At 35.4% G+C, this 22,080-nt stretch overlaps 1 protein-coding gene across 5 annotated transcripts in view; it reads left to right on the top strand.

The window, feature by feature from the left end:
• Nucleotides 1-22,080, top strand: part of PRKD1 (protein kinase D1) — a 329,820-nt gene that overhangs the window by 266,613 nt on the left and 41,127 nt on the right. For 4 of the 5 annotated variants that reach the window (XM_072838104.1, XM_072838103.1, XM_072838107.1 and 1 more), the window contains 9 exons: nucleotides 6,242-6,452; nucleotides 6,627-6,704; nucleotides 8,874-9,078; nucleotides 10,561-10,684; nucleotides 12,818-12,895; nucleotides 14,169-14,448; nucleotides 15,563-15,615; nucleotides 17,916-17,988; nucleotides 20,286-20,392. In XM_072838104.1, the coding sequence (XP_072694205.1) occupies nucleotides 6,242-6,452; nucleotides 6,627-6,704; nucleotides 8,874-9,078; nucleotides 10,561-10,684; nucleotides 12,818-12,895; nucleotides 14,169-14,448; nucleotides 15,563-15,615; nucleotides 17,916-17,988; nucleotides 20,286-20,392 (1,209 nt within the window). The remainder of the gene's footprint in view (nucleotides 1-6,241; nucleotides 6,453-6,626; nucleotides 6,705-8,873; nucleotides 9,079-10,560; nucleotides 10,685-12,817; nucleotides 12,896-14,168; nucleotides 14,449-15,562; nucleotides 15,616-17,915; nucleotides 17,989-20,285; nucleotides 20,393-22,080) is intronic. The other variant, XM_072838106.1, reaches the window with a different exon arrangement.

Raw genomic sequence — 22,080 nt, 5'->3', positions numbered from 1 at the left:
CAGTATTTTCACATTGCATTTCAGCGTGTAGAACATGTTGTTATTCTCACTTCCCCCCCATGAATTCTTCCGTTATGACTTTGAAGGGAAGAAAATACTTTCTACTTTCATATTTGCATAAGACCAGGGGATGTAAGAGCTGGAAGGGGTTAAGGAGTGAGGAATCACTATTATCACCTGGGGCGAGACTACCCCTGAATTCAGAGTTCTGCTACTGACATCATGGGGGACCTGGGGCAAATTAGGTTCAGTTTTCTTATTTGTAAAATGGGTCCATAACACTAGTGGGTGTGGTGTTTAAATGAATGAATGCACGTAAAGTGCTATGAAAGGAGCGTGGCACGTATAAAGGTCAAAGTGTTTTATATTACTATCTAGTTCACAGGTCTAAAGATCCCCATGGGCCAGATTTATTTCCTAAGTAAGTTGACTGGCACAGTGTTTCAAATATTTTTTCAGAATTCCCAACATTTAGAAATAGAGCTGTTTCCTAAAACAACTAGATTTTCTGCTTTTGAAAAACTCAGAGGCCTGGCAACACTGGGCTCACATACTCACATGGCAGCTATCAGCCGTCTATGAGCGGTGGTCATTCCTTTTATTCTGAACCTGTCCTCCAATTTACCATAGCCTCCACCATTCTCTATGGTACCCCTGATACTGAAGGGCTACCCACCAATTTTAACAACGTACAAGAATTTAACTTACTGTCCCTCTCTGTCTAGAGCAGAAGAGTTTTGACAGATTTTGTATTCGTGTTGGATATGCTAAGCAGAGGTGAGGAACAGACAAATACAGAGAGCAATTGCAGTGAAAAATGTTCCTTAGCCAATTGTACTGTCTTAAAATTGAAATCCTGCAAACCAAATATGTCAAAGTCACAACCTATATCATATTACATTTAAAAAGAGGCTTATATGATAGTTGTATTTTGAATATCTCTATTGAAATGTTGCATCCATCATTTCCATGCAATTACTTCTTGAAAACATTAATGCTCCTCAGTTCAAGCAATGTTTATTGTTTATCATGTACCAGGCACTTCTTCCATTAACAGAGAACAAATATGATTAAGACAGTGTCCTTCTCTTAGAAGCTTATTTTCTAATGATTGAGACGAGTCCAAAAAGGATGTCAACATATATGCTAAAGTGTTCTCTATTTTTCTGTTTCTCTTTAACTCAAGGGGAGTTTATATCACCCCAAATCCATTCCCAATATGAGGCTGTGAAGTGAATTTTAGTTAATAAATATAAACAATTTAATACTGCTGAAGTTTTCATTTGAGCCAGGCATTTTGTAAAGTGACTTTTATCTTCCAAAATCTTATGTTTGATTTTTACATCAATGGCAATAAGCAAACGACAAGGAAAGGCAACTCCTCCCCCACTGTTTTCTAGCTTTATTAATGCAAAGAATTCATTTTGAGCCATGGTGTGGAATATACCTTGTTGGGAAAGGGTTTCAGAGTCCTGTTAAATGTTAAAGACGGTGCTGGCAGTTGGAGTTTCCGTAATGTAATCTAAGCAATCATTTCCTGGGAAGGTTCCAAAGTTGCTGAGTAATTAATTTAGCATACCAGGTTAAAAAACAAATTTCAGTCTCTAGAGAGGCAGGGTATATTGTCTATGTAATTAGGTGTTCAGTGCATATAGTTTTAACTTTGTAATTTCAAATGAATACTGTTAGCATAAGAATGCTACAGACACTTCACAACACTACAGACTTAAAAATTAATCTCTGTAATCTTTAATCTCTAATCCTGGCTTTAAAAATTCAGCTTTCATAATTATTCTGTTATATTCCCTTCTCTCCATGATGTGATACATCTTACACCGAGAACAGAGAAGAGATCTGTGTACTTTGCATCAGCTAAACTTTGCCAAATCAAATCATTTATACACATGCACCCCAATACCTTGCTTCACAGTTAGGTCAGTTCTCACAAAAGTTGCACACCTGTAACTTTATCTAAACTCCTCAACTCAGGAAAAGAACAATTCATAATACCGCTGGCCAATGTAGAAATGTGAATTTTTAGAAGTAAGTCCTCCTGCATGTGCTTACCATAATTATAGAGAAGGGAATTTGAGATCTGTTCTGTGAATTTTGAGCCAGTTTTTGCTCTGAACATAATAATGAGGCAGAATGAAACAAAATGTAGCTGTTCCCTCTCCAGAGCATTTCATACTTTCCTCCCTATTCCTATAAAAAACATTCTGCAGGTTGCTCAGGTTCACCAAATACATGGTGCCAAACTGGAACAGCAAGTAACAGTGGAGATTAATTTAAACACCATTTACTTAATCTCGTAGAACCTTCATTAGTGGCTGATGGGTAAAGAGGAATTTTCTCTTTTTTTTTTTTTTTTTTTAAAGATTTTATTTATTTATTCATGATAGTCACAGAGAGAGAGAGAGGCAGAGACACAGGCAGAGGGAGAAGCAGGCTCCATGCACCGGGAGCCCGACGTGGGATTCGATCCTGGGTCTCCAGGATCGCGCCCCGGGCCAAAGGCAGGCGCCAAACCGCTGCGCCACCCAGGGATCCCAATTTTCTCTTTATAAGAGTTAATTTTAAAGAAAGATCTTTAAAAAAAAAGATCTTATGGGGCAATGTGAGTGGCTCAGTCGATTAAGCATCTGACTCTTTTTTTAAAAAGGATTATTTATTTATTTATTAATGAGAGACAGAGAGAGAGAGGCAGAGGGAGAAGCTGGCTCCATATAGGGAGCCTGACGTGGGACTTCATCTCGGGTCTCTAGGATCACTCCCTGGGCTGAAGGCAGCGCTAAACCCCTGAGCCACTGGGGCTGCCCATTAAGCATCTGACTCTTAATCTCAGGGTCAAGAGTTCAAGCCCTATGTTGGGATCCATCTGGGCATGGAGCCTGCTTAAAGAAAGAAAGATCTTAAAGGACTGTACACATTATAATTATACAAATAAGTAAAAAATATGAAATTAAGGAAGAAATAAAACAGTACTATTTGTTTTATATGATAATGTATCAACATGCACAAAAATTTGGTTAAGTCAACATTACTCCTTTGACTCACCACGAAGTCTAAGTTCATGTTGAAGTTTATTTTTTTAAGATTTTATTTATTTATCCATGAGACACAGGGAGAGAGAGAGAGAGAGAGAGAGATGCAGAGGGAGAAGCAGGCTCCGTATAGGGAGCCTGATGTGGGACTTGATCCTCGGTCTCCAGGATCACTCCCTGGGCTGAAGGCAGCGCTAAACCGCTGAGCCACCTGGGCTGCCCAATGTTGAAGTTATTTTAAAGACCAAGCTAGTTGGATTTAGATCAGTGAAATTTTGTTAAGCATCTAGGTTTTTTTGTTTTAACATCACCAATTTCTGAATTTTGCCTACTCTGTAACTTGATACAACAAACAAAATACTATAATTATGGCTTTCTAGTATACATACCTTCAAATAAAACTTTACATAATTGAAATTAATTTTTTGGCTTAAAATGGTAGCTGCATATTAATTATTAATAAAAAATGTGTCACTGATTCTGAAAATCCTTAGGAATGTTTAGTTTGTGTTCACATCATTAGAAGTAGTTTTGAAGGGATGATTGGCAGGATTATAGAAATGTTGGTTATTTATAATTTACATAAACAATGATAAATGTGCATTACAAGGCAATGGTCTTATTTCGTAGGCTTTTGTCTGTTTTACAATCTTATGTATCAGTGAAGGCCTTTTTTTTTTTTTTTTTGCATTTTGATTGAAGAATGGAGAAGTATCTCATAAACACTTACAAAGTTATCAAATAGTGACCCAGTATTCCTTTTTTGTCTTAGTCCCTGAGATTTGCATGCTAGTAGGGAAGAGCACAAGCATGTGTGTGTGTACACTCCGGAAACATAGATGTAACTCTGCAATCAAAACTTTTAAAGCCTTTCTCATTCTTCCTTTCCCAAAGTGTTGGTTATCCAGTAAAATTACACAACATAAGCTCCTTCTAGCAGTAAACCAGTTCCCACGTAAGTCACCATGCATACAACCCATCTCAAGATTTTAAAGCTTTATTTTTTTCATTTAGAAACATAGGCTACACTGAAAATAACTAATGTATTTAGAACTATAAGAAAAGGTAACAATATGTATTTCTGGTCATGATGCTAGCTGATTTTAATTTTAAAATGTCATGAATGCCAAAAGGGTATCCTTTTTAATGCTACTAAAACCTTAAATTGCTGTTAAATCTTAAGTGCTATTAAAGTCTTAATTTCTGACACTATAAATTATAGAATTTGTGAGTTGTTATTCTGTGCCAAGCACACATGTGTCTATGTGAATCTCACCATTGCCTGAGTATGTGTATAATGCAGTCTCTGGGCCCCTGTGACAGCTAACTTCTCTTCTGTAAACTCACATAACATTTCAAAATTCCATATGTAATCCTGCCTTGAAGGTAATAAAGGAAATGACTTGTAGTTTAAGGCAGTGTTTATGTGAATGTTACCATGTTGGATAAGAAGAAAACATTCAATTTATCAGATTACCTCTTGCTCTTTTAAGTGACTTTGCTCCATGGTATAGTAAATAGTCCTTTGTGAAACTAGTTCTGTTAGCATAGCCTAGAGTTAGGTATCCTAAATTAAGGAAAATAGCTGAAGAGTGATTTGGTCAACTTTTCATAGGATTTTCCAAATCTGAGAACATTTTAAAGTGTGACATCAGGTCAGCTTTTATTCTGAGTATTGAAACTTTCCAACTATGGAAAAATACCAATTTTCATTTTTGTCTGTGCTTAAAACTAGCCCATTAGCTACAGTTACTCAAGAAGGACACATAAAACTGAGACATAACCCTGTGGATTTAATTATTTTTCAATTCCATTGAAGATATTTATTCATTATATTCATATTCATGATTCTGGTTTGGCAAACCTTTGGCCTATCTTTATAAGCTCCCTAGACTTCTCTGTAAGAATTGAACCTTTCCAGAGTAATTATCCTTTATAGTTTTCTTTTATAGGATTGCAATTATAAATTTAACTGTAGACATAATATCCCTATGTGAAACTTCATCTCAAATTTCTTTTTATTGCAGCTAGTAAGTCTGCAAATTAAAATTTCCCTGTTTGGTAACAAATGGTGCTACCTTTTGGTGCTGAGAGGCATTGAAATGGGTGGAAATTGTACATAAATATGATTTTTTTTCTCATCTTGTCAGTAGCCATTCCAAATCAGAAACTAACTAAGGTAATATAATAAAGGGTCTGGAGGCACACAAATCTAACATTTGACCCAAAAGAATATATTTAAATTGTATGGGCTTAGATACCTTGACCTTAGATAATAAGGCCTATCTTGTGAGGTGCCTTGCACAATGATTACCAAGGCTAGGAGTTTAATAAATGAGATATATAAGTATAAAAAGTGTTAAAAAGTAACTCAGTGCCTCTTTTATTCTGATAATTACAAAATACACTTATTCTGATCATTACTAAGTACATTTCCATGGTATCAACAGCTACATGAAATTGTCCAAAGACACAGAAACCAGTTAATTTTAATTCACTTAATTAAAAAAGAAATCTGAAAAAAATAAAAATAAATCTGTGTACTGGGCTGATTAAATAATTTTAAAATGAGAGACATGAGTACGCAGAGATGGAATTATAACCAAACCCCCATATTTGTGTGTTTTGTACAATCCACTAGTTGCTTTGTTTTTTAATTATAAAAATGATAGTATAATTTGAACCCTTCACTTTTATATGGTTGGGGAATAATATCAAGCCATATTTATTTTTTCTTTGAGGAACTTCAGAGGAACTCTAAGAACTTTTCAGGTGATGTACTATGCAGACCTGCTTGCCTTTTTTTCACCACATGCACGTAATACTTCAGAAAGTGTCAATGAAATAACATGTGCAGTGGGATGAAGGACCATTTTGTGTTCGCTTTCAACTTTATACTTCTGTATTGCAACTAATACTGTTACTTTTTAAAATCCAATATTTGAAAGTCCTAGAAATCAGGTTCAAATATTCTGATCTCTAATCCTCTTCTTTTCAGACTATAAAAATAAAGTAAGTCAAATGAGAAGTAAAGAAGATATAGATCGCATCAAATAAGAGAAACATAGTTTTAGTTCATTTCCTTGTGGATCAAACCACTAAACAGTAAAACAAAACAATTAAGAAATTTATATATGTATATATAAATCAAGTCATCACTTACATCTTATTATCTTTATTGTACTTAAAACATATAGCAAAAGTCACCATCAGAATCCTTTATTGGTCGAGAGAAGAGGTCAAATTCTCAGTCATACATTGGACGACCAATTCAGCTCGACAAGATTTTGATGTCTAAAGTGAAAGTGCCACACACATTTGTCATCCACTCGTACACCAGGCCCACGGTATGCCAGTACTGCAAGAAGCTTCTCAAGGGGCTCTTCAGGCAGGGCCTGCAGTGCAAAGGTAAGGAGGATCTTGCCACTGGACACTTGTCACCAACCAGACTTTGATCTGGAAAGTAATCCTTGTCTATTTGAAATTACTGTTCTTTTTCTTAGTTCACAGCTTCTCTTTCTGTTGAATTCTTGTTTTTTTGTTTTTTTGTTTTTTTTTTCCTTTTACAATCATTGTGATCAGACTGCAGATTCAACTGTCACAAACGTTGTGCATCAAAAGTACCAAACAACTGCCTTGGCGAAGTGACCATTAATGGAGGTAAGTTGAAGTTCAGTAATCACATCCATGTTTCTTCCCTGTTCAAGAGTGTGTCCATAATGACTTAGCAGAATTTTTTTTTTTTTCTGTTGAGATTCTTATGACCGAGCCCAAAGTAAATTACGGGCTCGGTTTGTTCTGTTTTACTGTAGAAAAAGCACTCGTCATTGAGTTTTGATAACCAAAAAGCTTTGCTTGATTTTTATGTAGTGCACAGCTAGTACTGAAGACTTAAATGTCCAGAATTTCCTTCATAACTTTTCTTAATAACTCCTTCCCTAGTTTGTTCAGAAATTTACAAAATATTGGAATGCCTGCAAGTTATAGCTGTCAGTCTCTTTTTCTCCATCCTTCTCATTCCAAACATTAGACAAAGATTCATTTTTCTTCCCTGTCAAGGGAGGGAAGAATCAGAGACTGACCCATCAGGAAATAATCACCCACTTCCTTCATCCATTATATGTGTGCTTCTTAACTTGAATCTTTAATAATAATAAAAAGAACTTTATTCAGCCAATTAAAAATATATATTGTTTTTTATATTTGGGAATATTCTTTTGGTAAAACTTTAGCTGTAAAAATTATAAAAATTAACTGTAAACATTAACTTTGAAAAATTAACTCCTAAGAAAAATACCATGTCCTTTCTTCCCAAGTAGCATTCGTAATGGAGTCTTAGCAAAATATTTGACTTAGTACCCCACGCTAACTTTTTCTCTAGACAGTGGACTGCTTTATACCTTCAGTCTAATGGCAGTTTTGTGATTCCTCTGGAGAAAAAAGCCATGGACAGAAAGAAGACCAGAGAAACAAATTGAGTAGTTTGTTGCTAAAACTCTGAAGAATAAATGCTTATCTTTGCTCTAGAACTTTCTTCTCTAGAAGAAATATATACCTAGAAGAAAAAGGGAAATCTCTCCAGGAAAGCATTCCTAAGCTAGTTTCTGCCTTGAAGATTCATGAATTAGCTGCCAAAATGGAAAGCTTGGCAGTGTTCCCACTTTCTCTGGCATGTGGAATTGACTTTGTTCAGGCCCAGGAAACGTCAGTACGTTCTTGATAACTGGAATGAAGGGGAAACAGTGCAGTTTTTGATATCGTTGATTACTTTGAAATTGCATTTTCCCGTACAGTTAAAAAATCTGGTAAAATGTGAATTTCCCAAGGTTGGCAGGCTGAGGTCCCTGATCTATTATCCGGTTTTAAAATAAGTACTCTGTATTAGTAAGTACAGTTGATGCTTGAACAACTCAAGGTTTGGGGACACCAACCCACCACCCCCCGTGCAGTTGAAAATCTGACTAGAGCTTTTGGCTTCTCCAAAATTGACTAATAGCTGCCTGTTGACCAGAATCCTATTAATAACATAGTTGATTAGCACATATTTTATATTTACACGTATTATATATTCTTACAATCAAGTAAGCTAGAGCAAAGAAAATGTTATTAAAATCATAAGGAAGAATATATACATTTACAGTACTGTATTGATCAAAAAAAAAAATCTGTGTGTATGTAAGTGGACCTACACAGTTCAAATCCATGTTGTTCAAAGGTCAACTGTAATTATAATTTATTGCATTACCATCAAATGCATGATGACAGGATTCAGTATTACTTCAAATATCAAATGTCTTAAGTATTTAAAAGCTGCTGCTTATGTGACCAATGTAATATATTGGAATCCATGATTTTTTTAAATTTTTTATTTTTTGGAATCCATGATTTAAAAAGTTGCTAGAATAGCAAGAATTAATGACCCTGAGTCTTCTTGGATGTGAAAATTTCCCTCATCCTCCTATGTATCCCTTTTTTCCCACCAGGGCTGTGCTTCTGAAATAGACCAGTTTCCTTCTCACTCATTTCTGGTATCACTTTGCTTCCTAGAACTTTGCCTCTATCCCACCCTTGGCTTCCTGCCATGGCTGTTATGTCTTTTTATAGTTTTAGGCTTAGGGGCATGAAAAAGAAACATCTGCTTGTAAAATATTTTCATCCTCTGATAATTTCAGATACTTGTGAATTAAAACTTAAGAAAGAGAAGATAAATTATTGAAATAAATATTTTTTTAGAGCTTCCAATTGATATGTTGTAGGATTGCCTGACTCTCTTAAGCCCTGACTCTAGGATTCCAGGCTTATCTTCATGGATGCAAAACAATTTTTTAGATTTGCTTAGCCCTGGGGCAGAATCGGATGTGGTCATGGAAGAAGGGAGTGATGACAACGACAGTGAAAGGAACAGTGGGCTCATGGATGACATGGAAGAGGCAATGGTTCAAGATGCTGAGGTGGTGATGGCAGAGTGCCAGAATGACAGTGGGGAAATGCAGGACCCAGATCCCGACCCTGAGGACTCCAATAGAACCATCAGGTGAGGGCCGCACTCCCAGCTTCACTCCAGCAGGGGGATTTACTTTTTAAGATTCTTTGCTATTTTAATCTTTTGAAAAAGAAATTTAAAGTGTGTCCTTGATTTGATTATGAACTGCAGAGGAACCATAGAGGAGAGCCAGTGGAGTAAGGAGGTCTGGAGCACCTTGGAGAGGTGTAGTTTTGCATCCTTTCCTGGCATTGCCTCTTTCTGTGATCCTTTTTCTTTGGCATGTGAGAGATACTCCTATTTGCAAACCACAGGTTTACTACTAAATTAGTTTTTATTCAGAGATCATTGTGTAGACTTGCAAAAATCAGAGCCCAACCTCAGTGGACACCATCTATCTTATGGCTGGGCCTAATACAAATATTACATATGTCTACATCTTACTGTTCTTTATTTCAGAAGTAATGTGAAATTTTGTATTTGGAGTTTAATCATCTATTTTTCTTGATTACTAGATGATCCCCATTGTTTATATCAGGGATTGGCACACTATGGCCAATTAAGCTGCTGCCTGCTTTGTAATAAAGTTTTATTGAAATATAGGCATGCAAAAAAATAAAAAAGAAATAAAAAATAAAGGAAATATAGGCATGACCATTCATATTGTCTGTTGCTACTTTTGCACTACAGTGGCAGAGTTAAGTATTCTGCAGAGCTTAAGAATGTTTATACCTGATCCTTTGCAGAAAAAGTTTCCCATTCTCTGTGTTCAAACTTCTGTATCCATTTTACAAATGCCATATTTACTGGCAAACTGAAATTGTTCATGAGAGTAGAGTAATAAAATAATTGGATTTTTTCCATTTAATGGCATAAGAAATATACTGGAAAATATTAGTCTTGTGACGGAACTATCTTTTGAAGGTATACATTTCTGTAGTATCAAGGTGGGGGGGCCTGTTGGGGGAGGTGCTTGCATATATACATAAGGGTTAGGGAAGAAGACAGGAACAGATAAAGACAGAAAGGAAAGGCAAAGAAAGATGAAGAATCAACATAATTCTATGAACAATAGTTATTTAAAAGAGAATTTAAATAACAGATTCTACTTTTTATGAAATTATTCAGACTTAGATTCATGTTGTATGATATTATGCACATGAATAATATTTTGCCTGTAGTATGTGATAAGTAAGCAAATAAGCTTTTATGTGTGATTCTGAATACTGTGGCCTCAGTACACTAAGACAGTAATCTATCTGATGTTTACCCGAAAACTGAGCACCATGCAGTTCAACCTAAAAACTAAGGTGATTATTATCCTGCCTCGGGATTCTTAAAGTGTACATGTAAAGTGCCTATCACTCAGAGTAATCCAGATTGTGAACCATAGTATTCTGACAATACATTTCACCAAAAATGGGATGTGAATGTTTTTTGACTTTCACTCTGAAATAGCTGAAATAAGGTTTTGTGCAGGAAAAGATCTGTATCTAAAAACATTTCTCTCCCAAAATATTTTGACTTTTCAAGTCCATCAACAAGCAACAATATCCCGCTCATGAGAGTAGTGCAGTCTGTCAAACACACAAAAAGGAAAAGCAGCACAGTGTTGAAAGAAGGATGGATGGTCCACTACACCAGCAAGGACACACTGGTAAGACCCACAGTCAGCAACTTTCTCTCAGCTTGCTAGCTTTCATTAGAAGAATTGCTTAATGCCTTGTCAAGATTGGGGGACGTGTGAGTTACCAGGAGCAAACCTCTGCTCAGGCATGGCATAGGATTAGGTGGAACCATGTTAACAGTCTGTGGGTGTCGGATGTAGTTGAGCAAGCAACTGAGTTAGAAAAAAGTGTAGACAGCAATGTCAGGGAAACAAAGTCATTTAACTCTGTTACTTGAGATGATCTCCAAACAACTTGAATGTCTTCCTGTTATTTTGTAGCAGTCATAAAAATGACAGTCTGTGCTTTCAGAATGCTCCTTTGTGATTCGGAATTTAAAAAAAAATAACAACACTGCATTTTAGGGAGAGAAGAAATAATGATAACTGTTATATACTTTTAAAATCCTTAATTAAATCTTCACTTAAAAACTGACCTATTTGGGAAAGCAGTGATCCTGTATTTTATTAGATAAAGGACGACATGTTTTAATTTTTTAAATGTAGTCTGGGGTGTTCACTACTACAGATTTTTCTGATAGGTGATGAAAGGGATTGTACATGTGTGTAAGAGAGAAAAAAGTGATCTTCATTTTTGTTGAACTAATTGACATTGGCAACAAACATCTTTCTCAGTGCTTTCCTCACCACCTCCTATTTGTAGGATCCCCAACATTTCTTTAGATATATAGATACCCATAACCTAATTATTTTATCTATAATAGCAGTCTTCTCTACTAGAGAGAGATTTACATGACTTACTATAGGAACCACTTGAATATCATCTTCTAGTTATTCCTAGACATGGCATACATACAGCACTTAAAACATATTAAGTGGTTTAAGTATATTTCACTGGTGTAAGATTAGTTGTGAATGAATGAATGAATGAATGAATGAATGAATAAATAAATAAATAAATAAATAAATAAATAAATAAATAAATAGTTGTGGGTGAGACCAAGAATACTAGTAGGGCTTTTGGTCTAAAAGATATTTATTTATTTATTTATTTATTTATTTATTTATTATTCATTCATTCATTCATTCATTCATTCACTCATTCATTTATTATGCAGGGAGCCCTATACGGTTCTCAATCCCAGGACCCTGGAATCAGGCCCTGAGCGGAAGGCAGACTCTTAACCCTGAGCCCACCCAGGCATCCTGGGCTTTTTGGTGTAAAAAGAGTACACACGCACACGCACACACACAAACACACACACACACACACACACCCTAAAATCGTGGATCATATATGCAGGCTGAACAAGGATCTTATCACCAAATCATGGAAGTTTAGATCTGTAGTGAACTTATGAGAAGGTAGAAATTCATGCATTCTCCTGACTTTGAGTTGGAGTCATGGAGTCAGACTTGACTCAAACCCAACAAAATATTCTCTAGTTCTTCTGTAATATTCAGAATTCTTCCATCTCTAATGGTTGCCAGAAGACTTGACTAGATAAGCATGGAATTCCTTATGTTCTGAAATAATGAGTATACATAAGTTTTACATCTCTTAATATCTCATTATTATCTCATATCTAATCCTTTTTCTTTTATTACAACTACAAATCCACCTCTAGCTCTGCAAGCAGGCAAATACATTTTAAAATAGAAATAATTAGGTGTGCTTGACTGGTGCAGTAGGTTAAGTGTCCCACTCTGGGTTTTGGCTTAGGTGGTGATCTTATGATCATGAGATCAAGCTCCTTGGGCTCTGTGATCAGCAGGGAATCTGCTTCAGTTTCTCTCTGCCTCTCCCCACTGTGTGCTTGCACTCTCTCTCTAAAATAAAATAAAAAATCTAAAAATAGAAATAAAAAATAGAAATATTTACTATGCATGCACTGTCAGGCACTGCAATGGGTACAAACATATTATCTCCTTTATTACTCCTAACTCTCTGACGTAGTTGTAGAAACTTATCACAAAATTGATAGTCATCTTCTAGAGTCTAAAATTAAGCATGAGTCTTCCTGGTCCAGAGCCCATGAACTTCCCACCACCAGATCTTGTGTTTCCATTGAGAACATGTTTTGGTTTTATCATTCTTATCATTTTTTTCATCTTGATAGTTTTTAAATTTTTAAAAGGTCCTAAATCTAACCTCTATTTCAGCGGAAACGGCACTATTGGAGATTGGATAGCAAATGTATTACCCTCTTTCAGAATGACACAGGAAGCAGGTACTACAAGGTAAGGGTGGCTCTTGCTTTGATTGGAGTCTCCTGCCCCCTCTTGTCTTCTCAGGGGAATATAGGGTATCAGGAATACAAACTATGTCTAACAGACATGACTGTGTTGGGCTTGCTTCAAAAGATATTTTTTCTGTAGTTTACAAATTTGGGGGGAATCAGGTTGTGACCCCAAGTTAGTCATTTGTAGATTTCAAATTTCCCTGAGGAGTGCTTCTGGCCTCATGAAACGGCAATGAGGAAGAGGAAGTTTAATTGCGTATATTAGATATGTGTGTCAACTAGAAATTCACGGTCCATCAGATGAGCTACAAGAAAATTCTTGAAATCCACTACATCCAGCTTTTTTTTATTCCATCTATAGTCTTGCAGCACATTCCCCAGTGGGTTAAGAAACATTGTATGATGCCTCCATGCATTGCCAATATTCATAAGGAACACTTTCCTCTAGAGAAAAATTTGGCAGCAGTTTCCATTTTGTCTCTCTACATGAAATAATACAGATGTCATGTAATGTATCACCTAGTAAAATATGGTTCCAAAAGAAGTTCATAGTGAAAACAGTATATACTTGCTCCTTCAAAATTAATGCAGCCTCAGCCATAGTTGATGTGACTTACCATGTATACTTAACACAGCTTTAATAGAAAAAGGAAACCTCATTAAATTTTAAATTGAAAATTTATTTTAAAAGTTATTATTTCTTAGTCACTCCATACCTCTAGGTAGACAATATGGTGATTAATTTTTTTCAACTATCAAAATTGTCTTAAAAGCAGTGCTTTTAAAACCAATCTCTGTGGTCTACCTCACTAAAACTGCTCATTTGGCTATATTATTATATTAACACCTATTGAATCAAATTATATGATTCATTTTCAGTGTCTAAAAGGATAGTTAAAACTTAGAAACAGCCATGCATATCCAAGTGCATTTCAAAAGCTTTGTGATTCTACTGGACAGTTATAAAAATTAATCATTTATATTCTTAGATCTTGATGCAGGTTCAAAATAATTATTCCTATTCATACTTTTTCTTGCCACATGAACATAGTAAAAAAGTCACTTGAATTTTTCTGGCAAGAGGAAATGATAAAGTTTCTCCTAATAAAGGTATTTTTGCATTTTGCTTAATAATATTCTGTTTCATAAAACAATTTCATATTAATGATGGCTATTTGAGGTGTCATTTGTCACATGTACCTAGCATGAATTTTATTTGAAAGTTTACATACTTTTGATAAACTGCAGTTATTACATTCTTTCTTTCACAGGAAATTCCTTTATCAGAAATTTTATCTCTGGAACCAGCAAAACCTTCAGCTTTAATTCCTAATGGGGCCAATCCTCATTGTTTTGAGATCACTACAGCCAATGTAGTGTATTACGTGGGAGAAAACGTGGTCAATCCTTCCAGCCCACCACCAAATAGCAGTGTCCTCACCAGTGGCGTTGGTGCAGATGTGGCCAGGATGTGGGAGATGGCAATCCAGCATGCTCTCATGCCAGTCATTCCCAAGGGCTCGACTGTAGGTTCAGGAACCAACTCACACAGTGAGTCTGCTCCAGTTTTGTGTCTGTAGAACAATTGAAGAGAGCCTCTTTGGGGATGACTTATTTTTTGAGTAAAAATAAGTAAAATAAAATAAGTAAAAATAATCTTAAATAGAAGCTGCTACACCAACTAAGATATCTCATTAAATTACCCTATTTTATTGTTTTCTTTATCTTATGTGGAAATTTGAAGAAATTCATGGAAACCATATCTATTAGGCAATAGAAACCTAGAGCTGTTGGTCATAAAAGAAGGAATAATCTAGTTAGCTTGAGTTTGATCTGGAATGCCAGTGTTGTTATTTGCAAATCTGAGTTAGCATGTTCCTTCCAAACCACCTAACATGGTACACTGTGCAGGATACTTGGTGTGCAGAATACTTGGAAATTCTTGATAATTGTCTCCTGAGAGGAAATGTGTGTTCATTAGTAGAATGAGACAGATTTTACCAAAATGCAACCATGATCAAGTGTTGAGGATGAATTTTAAAAAGATATTTTAGAGGAATATCTATGTAAAAATGTGTGATTTTCAGATTTCATAATGGCTATTAATAACAAAGCCTATGGGGGAAAAGCCTATTTTTCATATATCAGTATGCTGTCTGGTGATCGATCACAACTTTTCAGTTGATGTGTAAACCAGTGTTTACATTGGTATAATTGTATACAATGTATAATCGTATACATTGGTATAATAAATAGATTATATATCTTTATTTTGGTGCTAAGCATTTTACAATGAGGTCTCTATTTGAATACCTAAAACAACCCTTACAGATGGATGTTAATGATTTACCTGTGTTACAGGGGAGGAAATCAGGCCATAGAGAGATTAGGTTGTCGTAGCCTTACCAGAGCTATGAAACGGCAGCCAGCATTTCACCCAAGGCTTCATGACTTCAGACTCTAAACTGACAAAATACTGTTTTTCAAAGCCAAGTACAGAGTAAATCTGTAATTGTGAAAGAAAGAAATATTCTAATGAACATTTTCCTGGAAACATTTAATTGCTATAATGTAAAAACAGCCCTGCAGCTTGATTAGTAAGCATGTATCTATTTTGCTGTTACTTTTCTTACTTCTTTTGTGTATTTTTTAACATGTATTTCAGGGGATATTTCTGTGAGTATTTCGGTATCAAATTGCCAGGTTCAAGAAAATGTGGTAAGTATGCACCTACTAATATAAAACTTGGTAATGTGATTTTTTTTTTTTTTACTGGAAAATAAGAATATCCTAAAATACCTGTTTATTTACCTAATATTTTAATTTTTCAGTATTTTCTAGAAAATAAAGTAAGTCTGTTTGGATATTTTTCTTCCATAAGATTTTGGAAACACTACATTATGTGTTTTTTAAAGTTATTTTCTATATTCTATAGTGTGGAGGGCTAAATACCTATTATTCATCTCAGGTGAACAGTTATAATGTAGTGACTGATTTTTCCCATATTTGCACACCTTGGTATTGGAATTTTGATGGTCTATTATAACACAACACCAAACAAAGTAAAGTCTTTTAGTTGCACAAGTAGCTTAAATATGCCTTTACTCTCATTCCTTGATTGCTACCTAGGAGTGTTGTCTTGTGACAAAGAGTTGTAAATGTTTTTAGAGTCACTTGTCCATATCAAGAAGACCTCAGAAATCATAATGTTTTATGAGTCCATATTCTAATGCCCTAGTCGGCTGTGCCACATAACTCCATCTTTTTGACTCAGTTTTTGAAAATTATAGATATGTTGTGAAATAATTTATTGTACTTTGTTGCGATAAACAGCCAAAATGTAGTAAGGCTTTTCCTACTCCATCCTGTGACTCAGACCTTTTGCTCTCTTTTGTCTACTCTAACTATGACCAAAAGCAAAATGTTTACTTACACTAATGTGAGTTTGATTTCTAAGGAATAAAATCCATGAAACTGTTCATCAGTAGTTATAGCTTTGCAGCCTTTGCTAAATTAGCATAAAGTAAACTGAAAACCAAAACTGCTTTGAAGAAAATTAGGAAAACTTCATAGTAAAGGTTAATTGTATTCTTATGCTGTCAATCTTGAAATACATTTCTAAACACTTGCACATTCCAGTTGCTCATGCTCAGATAGAGAAGACTTTGGGAAATAAAAGTTAATCTATATGCCTCTTGGAAAATTCTAGATACCTGTCAGGTTGTTCTACCCTGTTCAGCCATTACTGTCCACTGAAAATTTGGGGTGCACCTTTGAGCCAAAGAAAAAGATGGAGCAGCTGGGACTCAAAATACTGGAACAGTATTAATTTGTTTTATTGTCTCCAGACAACCTTGAACTCACCCCCACGAATACTCTGAAGGGTTAACAGAATGGAGACAACTGGTAGTTGTTTTATAGGGAGGGACACAAAGGAAATAATAAGAGTGAATAGGATATGATGTAAGATGTAAGAGGGTAGGATTTGATGTAAAAGGGCTCCTTTTCTTTTTTTCTTTTTTTTTTAAGATTTTATTTATCCATTCATGAGAGACACACACAGAGAGAGAGAGAGAGAGAGGCAGAGACACAGGCAGAGGGAGAAACAGGCTCCACGCAGGGAGCCCGACATGGGACTCGAGCCCGGGTCTCCAGGATCACGCCCTGGGCCAAAGGAGGCGCCAACTGCTGAGCCACCAGGGCTACCCAGGGCTCTTTTTCTGAAAGGACACAGAGTATAAGAGTAGAGGATAGGCAGAAAGTTCACTATGATATAATAAGAACACATAAAAAGAAAAGTATTGCTTGTGTTTTCATGAGTGTAATCATCAAATCAGAGACTGTAAGACAGATTAAAACATAATGCTTTATTTAGCAATTTTTATCTCAAAGGGAAAAGACTAGACATTTGGATCCTGTGACCTTCAGAAGTAATAAAAATGGAAGAGTTTAGCTGCCTCATAGATGAGAACTTCACAATAGATTGTCATCCTTTTATGGTATCTCCAGCTCACTCACAGTGAGTTAGCCCATTGAAGTTAGAGTCACCTGGGTGTGGATGGTTGATAAAGAAGCATCCTCACCATCCTAGCCATAGTGAAGTGATTAGAATCATGACTTACACAGACATGTGATTGGGACTGATGATTATTTAACCTGAAATTTCTAAATAACCATCCCAACAAGCAAATCTCTTTTTGAATATTTATAGTAAGTAGCATAGTATAGTTTTAAGTCTTACTTCTCTCTGTTAAAGCATATTTGACTGAACATCACTAAACCTCTGATGCTTAAGAGCCAAATAGTTTATAAAAAACATTACACTATTAAATTAATCAAAGAGTGTGCTTTGAATTCTATAATGATGCTGCACATTTCATCTAGCATTTACAATCTCACTGTTTACGTTAAAATATCTAATAATATTTGTGATATATATAACAGAATTATATAAAACTTGCCAGGATTAATGTTTTGTTCCACTTCATGTTTGTTTTTCATTGGACTTGCACCTGCAGGACATCAGCACAGTATATCAGATTTTTCCTGATGAAGTACTGGGTTCTGGGCAATTTGGAATTGTTTATGGAGGTAGGTTAGTTCACTAGTATTTTTATTGACATAGAATTTTAACTGCTTGTATTTAGAACAGTAAGATCTCCAAGGACAGTATGAAAGACAAGGCCTATGTATATATATCTCTCTGTGTTTTACCTTTTCAGAAATTTCTCTTGAGATAGTCACTATCAGGAAAACTGGGTCTTTCCATCTCGTAAAAGAAGTTTTTCTAGTCCTAAAAAACTTCTTAATTATTAACAAAGTCTATACATGATACTGGTTAAATATTGGTTTATTTATATAAAATATTGAGAAGCAAGGAAGTTATAATTAATAAAATAATTCGTTCCATTTCCTTTTAGCACATTTTATCAGAACTCTACCAAAATCCATTCACATAACTAGACAAATCTTTTAATTCTAATATTCGTGACAGTGTATTTCATTAAGGTTGTCATTTTTTACGTTTTTGAAATGGAGTACTAAATTCTTATCTTTTTTCTTATTGTCAAGCTATTTCATGGATTTATGATTTTAACCTCTGCTGTTTTTGATTCTGGCCAGTTCAATTATATTGTTCAAATATTTAAGAAACATTTAATATTTATCTTTTACCTGTCCTATAAACTGACGTCACAGCTTGTAGTTCCTGGATATAATCAGTTAAAAAAATATCTTTTTTTGTGAGGCAGGATGGCTCTGAAATTATCACAATGCCTCAGTCAGTATTATTTATGATAGTATAATATGTGCTTTATTAGTGAAAAACTGATTAAGTTATATTCTGTCCTAAAAAATGATTTTGGCAGCACCTGGCTGGCCCAGTCAGTAGAGCATGCTACTCTTGACCTTGGGGTTGTGAGTCCAAGACCCACATTGGGCGTGGAGTTTACTTAGAAAAAATTAAAAAATAAGAAGTAAGTTTGATTCTTATAAAATGCTCAAATGATAATTTTTGATGGAAAAACCCACCAATGAATCAGCAGACACTGTGTTTTTTGTTGATGCGTTAACAGTATAACAGTGCTACACAGAGTATTGCTCTACAGTATAATAGTTGCTTGCAAAACAAAAAGCCATGTGATATAGAACATAGTAAATATACATAACTGCACAGAGTATAGGGGTGAGAAATGAGGTTGGAGAGAACAGAAGGTGCCAGATAATTTGTACTACCCAGCACTGAAAGACCAGGCTCAGGCGGAGGCCTCCATAAGGAAACTGAAAAGTTAAGACTGAACACATTGGGGATGAAATAGATGAGAACAGCTATCCGAAGAGAGGTCAAGTACTGTAAACAGTAACAAATGAGAAGAGACAAAGAAGAGAGTAAAATCAGTTTGAACAGAGATTGCAGTGGGTCAAAGAGTAAATGATGTCAAGGAAGTAGGGAATGACAACAGGACAATCTGGTAGTGAAGGAAGGAGGAGTCAGAAGGAAGTCAGAGGAGTCAGAGGAAGAATGAGAGTGGAGTGTAGGGGAAAGAACACTAGATTTACAACAAATGTCGATACAGAATTTCAAGTGAGTTTGTATGTGGAAAAAAACTTGAGTAATTAGGTCAATTTTTATGTTTTAATTTTCATATTTATTTAACACTCCTGTATTCTATACCTACTATAGTGTAGAAGTTAAGAGCTCAGGGGTACCCTAGAGACTCCCTAAAAAGTTTGTTGTGAGGCTTAAATGAGATGTAATGTATGTAAAAGACCTATCATGTGATGACAGTGGTGACAATGAAGTGATGATAATGAAGGTTTCCAGAGTGTGTATAATTATCTGGACACTGTGTGCACCTTACACGTCTTATTTCGCCTAATGCTCACAACAACCTTACCTTTGAACATGAGAAACCTAAAACTCAGCAGCCTTAATGATTTGCACAGAGTCACAACAGAGCTAGTAAGTGAGAGCCAAGACTTTTTATTCTTTCCATTATAACCTGCATGGGTTTATCAGGACTCTATACTTTCTTAAGGAGAGCATTTTGCTGGTGGTATAAGATTATCTATATTAAGTAGCCCAATATCCTGTTTCTAAAATGTGTATTTTTATGAGAAAATATCAGGTTGTTGCTATATATATAGCTTTTAATTCCCACTTTCGTGTTCTAATTTGTGGTTAATTTTATAGTACATAATTGATTTAGAATAGTGGAGCTAAGAAATGAAATCTTTATGGATAGAAGTCAGTGCTCATTAGAAATGTTAATTTATTCAGTGAAATATTTTTATAATTCCCCAAATCGTCCTTGTAAATTCTAGTGTTCTTTAATATTGATGGTATTTAATAACACCATACTAATATTCTCCCCTCTTTTATTTTAAAGGAAAACATCGTAAAACAGGAAGAGATGTAGCTATTAAGATCATTGACAAACTCAGATTTCCAACTAAACAAGAAAGCCAGCTTCGTAACGAGGTTGCAATTCTACAGGTACTTCTTTGTTTTTCATTTGGAGTCTCTAAAATACTCCCTCAACTTCTGCAAAACAGAGAAAAAAGTTATTCCGGTATCTGCAGCATAGATTTTTGGGACCACTTTAAAATAACTGGAAAGGCAACTCGAGCATCAGACTACTGCCTGGGTAGTATCTCTCCTGAGTCTGGGCAGCAGTTGTTCTTTTTTCATGTACTTAATTCTGGGTTTTAATATATTATTAATGCTCACTAAATGGGTAATGTTTCAGCCTTTGCTCAGAGTGGACATGCTGAGACCATTTTGTTTTACATTATAAATGACCTTATCTTCATAAGCATTCCTCCTTTATGCTGTGATAATTATATGAATTGAGTATGGAACTGTCATCATATCAAGTACATGAGTAGTATATGCCTGAGAATCAGATCATCTTGGTATTATTAATGTCCTTTTTGTCCTTTAGTACTGAGCATGTTACTTAACTCCTTTCATTAACAGTAATCCCTTTTTCAAGCCAGATATGTTAGTCAAAGGTATTATGTGGTACATATAATTTTTGTAACCATTAAAACTTTTTCCATAGACTAAAAGGAAATTGAGCAACTGTTTTCTAAATGTGGTCAGCCTAGCTATTCAGTCTAGTAGCTATTCAGTCTAGACAATTAGGCCATTGATAAATTTCCATTTTTTATATATCCACTCTAATTCTCTACTTGTACAAGCTGGTCATAATTTCTAATTCCTAGCTTCATTGAATAATTTTCATTTGAACATTGCTACCAAAACAAAACAGATTGCATTTCTTCATTTATTGTTTCATTTAACTGCCATTTATTGAGTTTCGTAAAATAAAAAGTTGAAAAAGTTGCAGTTTTCTGCCCTAAAGGAGCTCATGTGCACAGACAACCAAAAATAATGCCTGCTATACATAGAAAAATAACATAGACTTTTCTGGGACTCAGAATTTCTGAAGATGGTGTTTTTGTGCTTTTGGACAACTATGTAACACAGAGAACTACCACAGTATTCTCTGTTTTCCTGGGGAAGATGATAACCACGCCTCTGATGATGCCAATTTCATAGATTCATAGCTTAGTGCTTGCTAATCAGTTACCAAAAAAGATTTTTTTTTTAGAAAATTCTTAACTTGGCAGCATTGAGCTGTAAATGACGTCTGAAATCTTTATAAATGACATCATGCCAAACCTGGCCCCTGCTCTCCCAGTCTCCACTCCCAAGAGGTGTCCTGAAGGCAGATCGTTTGCAACATGCCAACCTCCAGACTGGCATGTGTACGGAGACATTTATCCTTCCTTACCAGACATGAGAGAAGCTTCCTGGCTAACGTGGCTCTGTCACTCTACATTTTATTGTGATGGCAGAGAATGATTGGATAGAGGTTGTAGGTCTAATATTCCGTGCCTAGGCCCTGTAATTGGCTTTCCTGAGCCTGTCTGTAGGTATCAGCTGCTAACTCCATAGTGAGGTAGAAAAATAAAATACCCTTGAGCATATACTCCCACCTCCTCTTCTAAAAGAATAGATGCAGTCAACAACTCAAATGCAATAAACAGACATCTGGCAAAATTTTCACTATGATTTTCCAAAAAAAATGTTTGTTTAAATTGAAAGTCAAGTTCTGCCTCTTGGGCATGTGGAGAGCTTGAACAGTTCTCATATTATGGCCTGGAATCTCAAAAATT

This window comes from Canis lupus, chromosome 9, assembly GCF_048164855.1.
Source record: "Canis lupus baileyi chromosome 9, mCanLup2.hap1, whole genome shotgun sequence".
NCBI classification, from domain to species: Eukaryota; Metazoa; Chordata; class Mammalia; order Carnivora; family Canidae; genus Canis; species Canis lupus.
The sequence above is the reverse complement of the archived record's forward strand: the minus strand, read 5'-3'. Positions and strand labels throughout refer to the sequence as shown.